General features: G+C 57.1%; 4 protein-coding genes across 4 annotated transcripts in view; 2 read left to right on the forward strand and 2 right to left on the reverse strand.

The window, feature by feature from the left end:
- ACA1_208850 (carboxylesterase superfamily protein) overlaps window positions 1-536 on the reverse strand; it is a gene marked incomplete at both ends in the record, with an annotated part of 1,859 nt that extends 1,323 nt beyond the window's left edge. The window contains one exon of the mRNA XM_004339953.1: window positions 93-536. Within this exon, the coding sequence (XP_004340001.1) occupies window positions 93-536 (444 nt within the window). The remainder of the gene's footprint in view (window positions 1-92) is intronic.
- Window positions 537-1,635: 1,099 nt separating this feature from the next.
- On the reverse strand, window positions 1,636-5,525 carry ACA1_208960 (uncharacterized protein; the record flags this gene model as incomplete). Its single annotated transcript, XM_004339954.1, has 15 exons — window positions 1,636-1,698; window positions 1,815-2,023; window positions 2,147-2,243; window positions 2,352-2,456; window positions 2,574-2,692; window positions 2,773-2,863; window positions 3,011-3,263; window positions 3,404-3,513; window positions 3,648-3,804; window positions 3,949-4,052; window positions 4,129-4,239; window positions 4,347-4,595; window positions 4,683-4,783; window positions 4,895-5,042; window positions 5,343-5,525. The coding sequence occupies 15 exons, from the start codon at window positions 5,523-5,525 to the stop codon at window positions 1,636-1,638; spliced, it is 2,100 nt and encodes a 699-aa protein (XP_004340002.1).
- Window positions 5,526-6,697: 1,172 nt separating this feature from the next.
- Window positions 6,698-8,573, forward strand: ACA1_208970 (oxidoreductase like protein; the record flags this gene model as incomplete). Its single annotated transcript, XM_004339955.1, has 7 exons — window positions 6,698-6,732; window positions 6,799-6,905; window positions 6,974-7,096; window positions 7,157-7,262; window positions 7,326-7,790; window positions 7,869-8,086; window positions 8,164-8,573. The coding sequence occupies 7 exons, from the start codon at window positions 6,698-6,700 to the stop codon at window positions 8,571-8,573; spliced, it is 1,464 nt and encodes a 487-aa protein (XP_004340003.1).
- Window positions 8,574-8,814: 241 nt separating this feature from the next.
- ACA1_208980 (uncharacterized protein) lies at window positions 8,815-9,473 on the forward strand (the record flags this gene model as incomplete). Its single annotated transcript, XM_004339956.1, has 2 exons — window positions 8,815-9,051; window positions 9,126-9,473. 2 exons carry the CDS (start codon window positions 8,815-8,817, stop codon window positions 9,471-9,473), a joined length of 585 nt encoding a protein of 194 aa, XP_004340004.1.
- Between the last annotated feature and the right edge of the window lie 478 nt (window positions 9,474-9,951).

Below are 9,951 nucleotides of genomic sequence, written 5' to 3' on the forward strand. Positions count from 1 at the left end.
GAACGAAGAACGAAAGGGGCAAAGAGGAGGAAAGAACGAACACGACGGACAAATAAAAAAATTTGAACTGAAGCAAAGAGAGAGCTCGGTACCTGGATGGTGACAAGGACGACGTTGCCGTTGCCCGAGAGCCACTGGCCCTGGTACTGGTCGGTCTGGCCGGTCCAGTAGCGACCACCGTGGATCCACACCATGACGGGCAGCTTGTCGCCGGCCTTGGCGTTCTTGGGGGTGAACACGTTGAGGTAGAGGCAGTCCTCCACGCCGGCCGTCGACGACTGGATGCACGGCTTGGGGAACGCGGTCGCGTTGTAGACGCCGCTCCAGGGCGACGCGGGCGCGGCCACGCCGAAGCGCTGCGGCGGGTCGGCGAAGGGAATACCGAGGAAGGCGCGGGCCAGGTCGTTCTGTACGAAGCCCTGGATGTTACCGGACTCGGTGGGGACCACCAGCACGGGCGTAGACGGCGAGGCCGTGGCGTAGACGGCGAGCAGCGCCAGCAGGACGACGGCACCGAAGAGGGCGGAGCGCGCCATAATTTAGATAGTGTGGGGTAGTGGGGTAGTGGTACAGGGGTGAGAGAACAAAAAGAAGGGTATGCGTTGGCTTTTATGGCCGGCTTGGTTTGAGCCGCGGGTGTGTCTCCTCGTTTACGGGCGAACACCATCGACAGCTGGTTCTCTTCCGGTTCGCTGATGCTCTCTCGGTTTACGGCTCTGCCACGCGGCGACCTCCACTGCCGTGGATACGAGCTATTTCCCTATTGGCCGTTTCTGTCCGCAGACCTACCGTTACCCAGCAGTTCGTAACCCCAGCTTGGGTGCGTAGGGCGCCGGGAGAGTCGCACCGACACCTGCTTTGAATTTGCCAGGCCTATCTCCTCGCAAGCCATGCCATCGCACTTCGACTTCGCCAGTGCAGTCCACGTCCCATCTCGCGTGTGATCGTTGTTTTCTTTCACGCCAGGCACTGGTCCGCTACAGTTGCCGCAGCACAATCCAGCCATATGGTGATGGGCGTGCTGAAGCGCAACGCCATTCCTTGTTACACGAAGTTGTGCACTGTTCTTTCTCGCACTCTCACCAACAGGCGAGTGTAGTAGCTGTGCACCAATCTGCCAATAGCCATCTGAGGGTGGCGAAGAGTGTGTTTCTGACTGCCCCGTCGATCAGTAGGAGGGAGATGTCGGGGTCGCCTTCTCAAGCGCACAAAATACTTCGATAAAGCCGGTCTTGTCGATCTTCTGGTTCTTGCTACTCTTCTTCTTGGCGCTCTTCTTCTTCGCTTGGCCTTCGCTGGTCGGGTTGGCGGCCTCGTGGAAGGCCTAGATTCCTTCTTGTTGATGTCTGGTGCGGTCTTGTTCGCGAAGTCCACTTGCCGGTGCGGCTACTGATTTGGCGAGCGTAAGTAGAACCTTGTTGGTCACAACAACTTGCCGTGGCCCAATCATTACCCTCACTGGTGCTGCAAACAGTTGGAGTGAAATATGTTTGGGCGGAGAGAGGTACAAAATAGGTGCGTGGGGAGCCATAATAAATAAGAATAAAAGGCAAAAAAAGAAGAGAGGGAGAAGACGAAAGAGGGGGAACTGCTTGGTGTGGCCGAGTCCGGCGATCATCGTTCCTTCGTGTAGATCTAGATTTGGTTGTTCCTCACCATTTGCAGCATCCGCGCCATGTTGTTCACACGTTGGAGATGCTGCATTCATCCACGAAACACGACACGACACGACACGAAGAAAACAGTGATGACCAGCACAAGTGCAAAGAAAGAAGAGAAACATAGAAAGAAAGAAAGAAAGAAATGGTGCGCACCTGGATGGGGATGGGGGCGAACTGGGCCAAGGCTTCGACAAACGCTTCGGTGAAGATGTAGCAGTACTTGGCGATGGCCTTGAGCATGATGGTGTGCGTCATCTTGAGCAGCGCGCCGCGCAGGTCGCTTCCCTTTTCGTCGATGTCGTAGTGGTCGGGATCGATGAACAGGTACAGCAGCTGGAACGCCTTGTAGGCCTTCACGTCAGCTGCACGCCACGCCACGCCACGCCACCACACCGACCAGTCGTCAGCCAAACACAAAACGAAAACGAAACGAAACGCAAAACGAAAGTTGTCAACGAAATGAAAAATGGATAGCTGGTGCATACCGGACTGCTTCCTGGTCCAGCCATAGGTGAAGAGCGTCTGGTGGTTGACCTCAGTGTCCTTGAGGGTGTCCTGCAAATCGTCGACCAATTGCAGGCACTGTGTGTGTGTGTGTGTGTGTGTGTGTGTGTGTGTTGTGTGTGTGTTTGTGGTGTGGTTAGGCGTTGTTTGCGCGTCGATGGGGATTTGGAGGAGAAGGATTCATACCACGCCGAAGCCGAAGGCGAAGAGCGCCTCCTCCTCGGTCATCACACCGTGAACGAGGTAGCCATCGGCGATCACCGACGTACCGCCCTTCTCCATCGTGATGTCCTGCACGAAACGGAACCGAACCAGTGACAGCGTTGTGAGTGGCGCCATGTGTGCCATGTGCGTGCGTGCTTGCGATGCCGTGTGTCGTGGTGCGTTGTGTGCAAGGGGAGAGCGTACGGTGAGGGTCTCCTCGGAGAGGGAGATCTTGCTGTGCTGGGCGAGACTGCGGGTCTGGGCTTCGTTGATGGAGATCATCGAGTTGAACGCATCGGGGAACTTGGTCCTGTCGTACACATCTGTCACACGCGCGAACCAAAATCAGCCACGTGTGCGTGTGCGGTCGTGCGTGTGCGGTCGTGCGTGTGTCGACACGTACTCTCGACGAGGGACACCATGTCCCAGATCTTCTGCTCGAGCGCCGAGCGGGCCTTGACGTCCTGACCAGCGATTCGCTGCGTGAACAGGTTCTGTCGACCGACAACAACCACAAACCCGTAGCGGCGGCGAACGTGAGAATGCGTATGTGCCATATGTAAATTATATTCATATATGTATGGATTATAAAAATACGAGATATGACGCAATGTATATGAATGGAATGAAAATGTTGTTACCTGGAAGGTGAGCTTGGTCTCCTTGGGGATGGTCTCGTCGTCGAGGTAGTTGTCGGTGTAGGGGTAGAGCAGGGAGTAGCCCACGTAGGCGTCCTGCAGCCGCACCTCCTCGTTGTAGATGATCATCTGGAGGCCGAAGCAGGTCCACACGTTGCGGCCGGCCTGCAGGAGCTCCTCGTGGTTCCAGTTCTCGATGGCCTCGGCTTGATCGACGAACCTGCGCGTCTCCGAGAACATGCCGCGCTTCATCATACTGTCCACACAGAGCCACCGCCACGTCATATTTTATCGTCAGACAACACGATTTACCTTTATATAAATATATACATACAGTCGATATATTTCTTTCTATATATAAATTATATATGAAATATATATGGGGGAGGATCGTACTCGTCGAAGAAGGCAGGCTCGACGCCCAGGGTGAGGGCGGACATCTCGCGGTTCATGGACTGGACCTCCTCGGGCGTGAAGCTGCCCGTGCGCTTGCTGTCCCTCAGGTTCTGCGGTAGCAACGACCACCACCATCAGCAGGTCATCGTCACCACCAGCGGTGTCAGCTGAGGCTGGAATCTGGAATGCACGTGTGCGACGTGGCGTGCGACGCGCGGGAGTGGTTGCGTGGGTCCAACAGTACCTTCATGCGCATGATGGAAGCCATGCGGACCTCATCTGAGATGGGCTTCATCTTGGCCGGCAGAACGCCAGGGAGCACGGTGTAGAGGCAGCCGAGCACGCGGGAGAAGAAGCGGATGCGCGACTTGAACATGTGGCTGTAGTTGCTCATCGTATCACTGGCATCGCACGACACGCACGACACGCACGACACGCACGACACGCACGACACGCACGACACGCACGACACGCACGACACATATGTGTGAGACAATATGTTTCATATAATGAAATATCGATAAATAGGGGTGGGGAGTGGGTACTGGGGAGTGGTGTGGAACGAGGGCTCGGCCTTGTCGCCCTCGGAGAGATCGGCGACCAGGGAGTCAATGGGCGCCTGCACCTCGCTGTGCTGGCCACTGATGGTCTGCAAAATGTACAGTCACGCGACGGCGTGAGCCGCCGACGATTGGGGAAACACGAAACAAAACACAAAAGCAAACCTGGAGCTTCTCCTGGACGCCCCTCTCCTCGAAGTGGTGCCTGAACATGGCCGAGTACTCGCCGGCGTGCGGGGACTTGAGCAGAGCGTCGACGAAGCTCACAGCCGCAGTCTGCGCGCGACACGAAGAGTCGATGAGCCGCGCGTGCTTCATGTGCGTGCATGCTTTTGATGTGGTACGTGTCGCGCTGTGTGTGTCGTGCGGCGTGTGCGACGTACCAGAAGAGGCACAGAGTCGGTGTTGGCCAGGCGCTCGAAGAGCTGGGCGAGGAGGAACTCCTCCTTGATGGGGTTGTACATGAGGTCCTCCATCGACTCCACAATCTCCTTGTAGGCCTTCTCCGAGTGGTGGAGCATGTCCCGCAGGATGGCGAACGCAACGGCCTGAGTGGCGGCGGGCGAGTAGAAGGTGGCATGGTAGACGTCGTACAGGGCGTCCTTCACGTCCGCCACAGCCTGCTTGCCCTCCTGCACGACACGCACACGCACACGCGACATTTAGATGTCAACCAACAAAGGGCAGGAGCGGGCAGCGGCGAGTCAGCGACGACGAACCTCGGTCGCGATGATGGTGCGGACGCACGCCAGAACGGCGTCGAGGTTCTTGAGGTCCTGCTCGACCCTCTTCTTCTTCGACAACTCAAAGGCGGTGCAGCCTGCACGCCGCACGCCGCACACGACACCCAACACACACGACACACACAACACACACATATGTTGGTGATGATGAAGTAGACGATCGCAGTGAAAGGTGGCTGGAAGCGCACCAACGAACTTGAGGAACTTGGTGAGGGCCTCCTCGTCCTTGAGGGCGAGGAACTCGCGGACGCTGTCGGGGTCGGCGGTGAAGAGCTGGCCCAGCTCCCGCAGTGCGGTCTCGAGGCTCTGGCCATAGCCCTCGCGGTCCAGCAGTCCCTGCAACCGGCCAACATATTAGCATAATATCACACCATTATTATAATTAATTATTACAACATAGTACATTGTTCCGGTACTCCGTGGTACCAGTTACAAGGAATTGAAAAACAAGACAAGATGACTTGCTTGCTACACTTATAACTAGGTGTTGTGATTGAGTGATTGAGTGATTTGTGTAGTGCTTCGTGTTAAAGAATAATAAAAAATAGATTCGGCACTGGCACAGTAAAGCGTCAGATCTAGTAACGTTACGCAAAAGAAAAGAGTAGAGGTTCGATTGAAGCGGGGAGAGGGTACCAAAATGTTGAACCAGACGGTCTGGAGCGGGGTGGAGGGGATGGGCGGGGACACGAACTCAATCCGAAGACGATTGCCGGCCAATTCCTTGAGGATGGTGCTGGGTCGCGGCAGGACGAAGTAGTAGAAGAAGTAGCCAACGGCGGCGATCACGAAGAGGGCGAAGATAATATCGACGAACATCTTGAGAGTGAAATTGGATTAAATGTAAAAAATGGACGGAATGAAGAGATGTAGGTTCACCGCGTGCCGATCTCACTGCGATGTAAGAAAATAGGCAAAGATGACTGATGCTGGGAGCAGATCAGTCGTTCGGCGAAGGGCGAGACGTGGCCGGCAAAGCACGGTTTGACAGACGAGGAAGAAGATGAGCCGTACGCACAACCCAATACAGTACCAAACTGTCGACATCGACAACCGAATTGCCGACATAGCCCGTTGGGACCATCAAAATGGGTAACGGCCTGAAGGCAAGTTGGCCGCGCACCAGAGCCGAAAGGCGTGAAGCGAAACCCACCTCTTCGCGTGGTCGTCACCCGAACCCTCCTCGAGAAGGACGCAGCCCTGCCCCCGGCGGGATTCGTTCCCTGATTGAGGGGGTCTCTCGGAGTTTTCCCGGTTGGCCACGGCAGGTGGCGGGAAGCCAAGAGAATCAGGGCCACAACATGTTGAGTTCGGTGTTTGTGTTCCGAAGGACATGAGGCGGTACGGCACACGACCTCCATACAGCACAGCTGGTGAAATGTCGGTAGCTTGCGCTGATGGAGCACAGACGATCGTTTCAAATTGGCTCCCACTTCCTCCCTTTTCTCCAGTACTACTGCCCTCGACCGGAGCAGTCAACAGCGCGGGTTGGTTGCTGTGTGGTGGGCGTTTGGCAGGGACATCGCGTGATGATGAGGACCCGCGGGCGACAGGCCTGAGAGAAGAGCACCGCAGCAAACACAAGTTCAACACACCCTCGCAAGGGCAGCCCACCTCGCCTACACCACGTACCCATTGAGCATCACGACATCAGCCGTCATCAGCCTCAACCTCCCAGACCCGCCCTGGTTCGGTTCAGCACCCCTCGTCAACTTGGGTAGAACTACTCGACGGACATCATCGGCAAAGGCGCACCACCTCCCTCAGGCCTGGTCCAACCGCCCGGGCCATTTTGAGCACACGGCCAACACTAGGAGCTCAAGTAGAAGAACGACTCCAACTCGACGTAAATACTTGACAGAGGCATTAGTCTTCAAACCCTCGCTACTCGCCAGGCAAACAAGTGCCCGTTAAGTCAGGTCTATCGGTTAGAGGTCCCCACCCCCATCCTCGGGCACGTAGCCGTTCTTTTTCTCTTTCGAAGCATGAAGATGGCCAGCAAGCTACCACCCTTCTCCAAGATAGGGTGCTCTCTCCTTCTACTCCTACTTCTACTTTCTTTCCTCTACTTACACAAGTTTGATGTTGGCAGGTTTGGCACCTACCGGACTGGCCTCGAGGTCCCTGGCCATGCAGCAGCTATGCGAACCTGCCTCATGGGCGGCATCAACGTCATCGACACCTCGACCAACTTCCTGGGTGAGTTGAACAATGTTCATTCACTCCCCTTTGTGTTGAAGTAGGCTCCACTGACGCTCTACGTGCAGATGGGGATGCCGAGAGGCTCATCACCGTGGTCATGCATACCATGGCCGAGGAGGTCGATGCCCTACCGCGCCCGCTCCTTCGACAGGACGTTGTCATTGTGAGCAAGGCGGGCTACATCCAAGGTGTCGCAACATCTGTGGCTTGTAACGAAGTCAGACGGCTAACTGGGGTTGGCGTTGCAGGCAAGACCCTGCATCGGTTCCAAAGCGGAGAGTTCAGGGTGCCCGAGAGTGACGTCATCACCTACTCCACCGACTGTCTCCACTCCATTCACCCCAACTTCATCAGGTAGTCCGCCAATGGTAGTTGCGCGTAAACTAATGCTTATTGGCGCTAACCAATCCGCCACAGGGACCAAATCGCCCAGTCGCTCGAGCGACTGGGGACCGACTACATCGATGTGTACCTTCTCCACAACCCCGAGTACTACCTGCTCAAGAACGTCACCACCGAGTCGCCCGAGGCCCAGGTGGCGCTCCACCGCCAGCGCATGTTCGAGCGCATCAAGTCGGCCTTTGAGGAGCTCGAGCACGAGGCCGGCCGCGGCCGGATTCGCAGCTATGGCATCTCGAGCAACTCGTTCAGCCTCAAGGAGACCGATCCGTTCTTCCTGCCCTACGAGGGGCTGCTCGAGCTGGCCGCCCAGGCCGCCCAGGCCGCGGGCAACATGACCCACTCCTTCTCCACCGTACAGTTCCCGGCCAACATCCTGGAGCAGGAGGGCCTGAAGGGCTGCGGCCAGTGGGCTCACGACCACGGGTTGCGAGTGCTGGTCAACCGCCCTCTTAACGCCTTCACGGCCCAGGGCAGCTTCAGGTACCGCACGAATCGCGATTCGTGCGCGAATGCTGTAACTTCACGCTGACTGGACGTCTGGGCTGGTTGGCTTCACAGGCTGGCTTCCTACGCGAGGCCCGAGGCTTACCAGCGGGTGCGGGACGAGGTGATCGCGCACTTCAGCAGCCGCGGGGACACGTGGGCCATCGTCAACCTCATCCGTGAGCTCGACCAGATGCAGACCGAGTTCGGCTCCACCTTCCACTACGAGCACGCACTCGCCCAGAACATCATTCCCGTCATGAAGCAGACCATCCGCGCGCTCTTCCTACAAGGTACGTCAGTCGTCGTCGCCCTCACCATCACCATCACACATGTGCTGACGTCATCTGACTCACGGGGGCAATTGTAGAAAGCGACACCACGCTGCTGCAGCAGTTCCTCGACGTGTACAAGGAGATGGTGCGGCACCACTGCTCGATGCGAACCGAGAAGTTCGTGGAGGAGCTCGGGATCGGATACCGGAGGCCCCGCCGCGCGGTGGAGGAGAATGGCGGGGCAGCTGCTGCCGACGAGGTGGGCACCGGCGCCAGCAGAGAATTGCGGCCGGCGGCGGTGTCGGAGAGCGACCAGGTGCCGCTGGAGGAGTTCTGCCTGGGGTGGCTCGTGCGGCAGCCGCAGGTGGACTGCGTGCTCAACGGCATCACCCGGGAGAGCTACGCCCGCACCGCACTCTCTCTGCTTCGCCGCGTGTCGGAGGCTCAGCCGCCGTCGACGAGCACCATCCCCACTCCCGTGCCCGGCACCGCCGTCAGCACCTGACCCCCCCCCAACAACACGCTTGAAGCCGCCTCCGAGCAACATAGCAACCCCGCCCAACCCCTCACCGCACCTGTACAGGATCATCAATGTAGGCTTACAAGTAGAATCTATCGCGTTGCCAAGTACTGGTGAAAAGGGCGGGAAAAATATCTCGAAGGCTCGTGACTGTCGTTGCAGTTCCGCTATTCCGCAGCAGCGAACAGGTCGTTGCACAGACAGACAGGACGAGATTAGCAGCGCAATGATGGATGGCGGCGACGCGATGGGGGCTGAGCTGATGGTGGTGGCAGGAGATGCGTTTTCGCCTCCCTCACCACCGGCGGCGGCAACGGGGGTGGGACCGTCGTCGCCCACTTTCGCGCAGCCGCTGTGGGATGGCTGTATAGATCGATTCCATCGAGAGGCCGAGGAACGGGCCACACGCCTCACCCGCGAGAACGAGCAAGCTCGCAAGGACCTCATAGACAAACTGCAACAGGTGCTTGCTGGCAAATTGAAGCGAACGAGGGTTGGTGCTAATTGCTATTGCTAACATTCAGCTCCTGTCATCAGGTGATGCGACTATGTAGGGAGGCTACGATGAACATCAACGTGGCTCTCACCCCCATGGATCGGCTGGCTGACGAATTTGGAAGCAAAGTGAAGATAGAGAAGACGCTTTCCGTGCAGAAGAAGATTGAGAAAAGCGTGCACCAACGTCAGCGCCGCAACGCTCATGGATCTCTGACCAGCTTCCTGCGCACTCGAGAAGGGGCGGATGAAGAAAAGATGGAGCTGATCCGCGACGTCGAAGCGCTGGCACAAGAGATTCAAGACACGACGAACGATCTCGAAGCCATGACCGGTCGCAACACCGACACACAAAGCGGTGATCCAGTACCCCCTTCCTCCCCTCACTAGCTGTAGTACCAATTGTGCACATATCCCTTTCATCTTGTAAATGCAACTTGTAAATTTCCCACGCAGCTAGCCTTTTCTCTTTTGATTTATTTCAGCATTTCTCCTTCATATCCTGCACAATCGGCTGCCGTCGACATATGTTCCTTGTTGCGGGAAGAGGTTCTTCTCCTCTACTCCTTTCTTGGGCTGGCGATGTTCTCGTGCGACTGCTCGCCTTGGACACTTTGTTTGTACACCTCTGCCCAGCTCACTCGCACAACAACTACATCACTATGAGGTCCTCTACGCGCGTCGCTTCCAACTTGGCCGCCACCACTGCCGCCTCCAGCAGGACGGCCACCGCCTCGGTGCTCTCTCGCCAGTTCGGTGGCGCTACGTTCTTCTCGGACTCGAAGCTGAGGAGCCACTTCGTCACGCTTCCCCCGAAGGAACCCAAGAGCCTCGTCGAGTACGTGTGGATCGGCGGCTCTGGCCAGGA

The sequence above is a fragment of the Acanthamoeba castellanii genome, assembly GCF_000313135.1.
Source record: "Acanthamoeba castellanii str. Neff unplaced genomic scaffold scf7180000084757, whole genome shotgun sequence".
In the NCBI taxonomy this organism is placed as follows: Eukaryota; Discosea; order Longamoebia; family Acanthamoebidae; genus Acanthamoeba; species Acanthamoeba castellanii.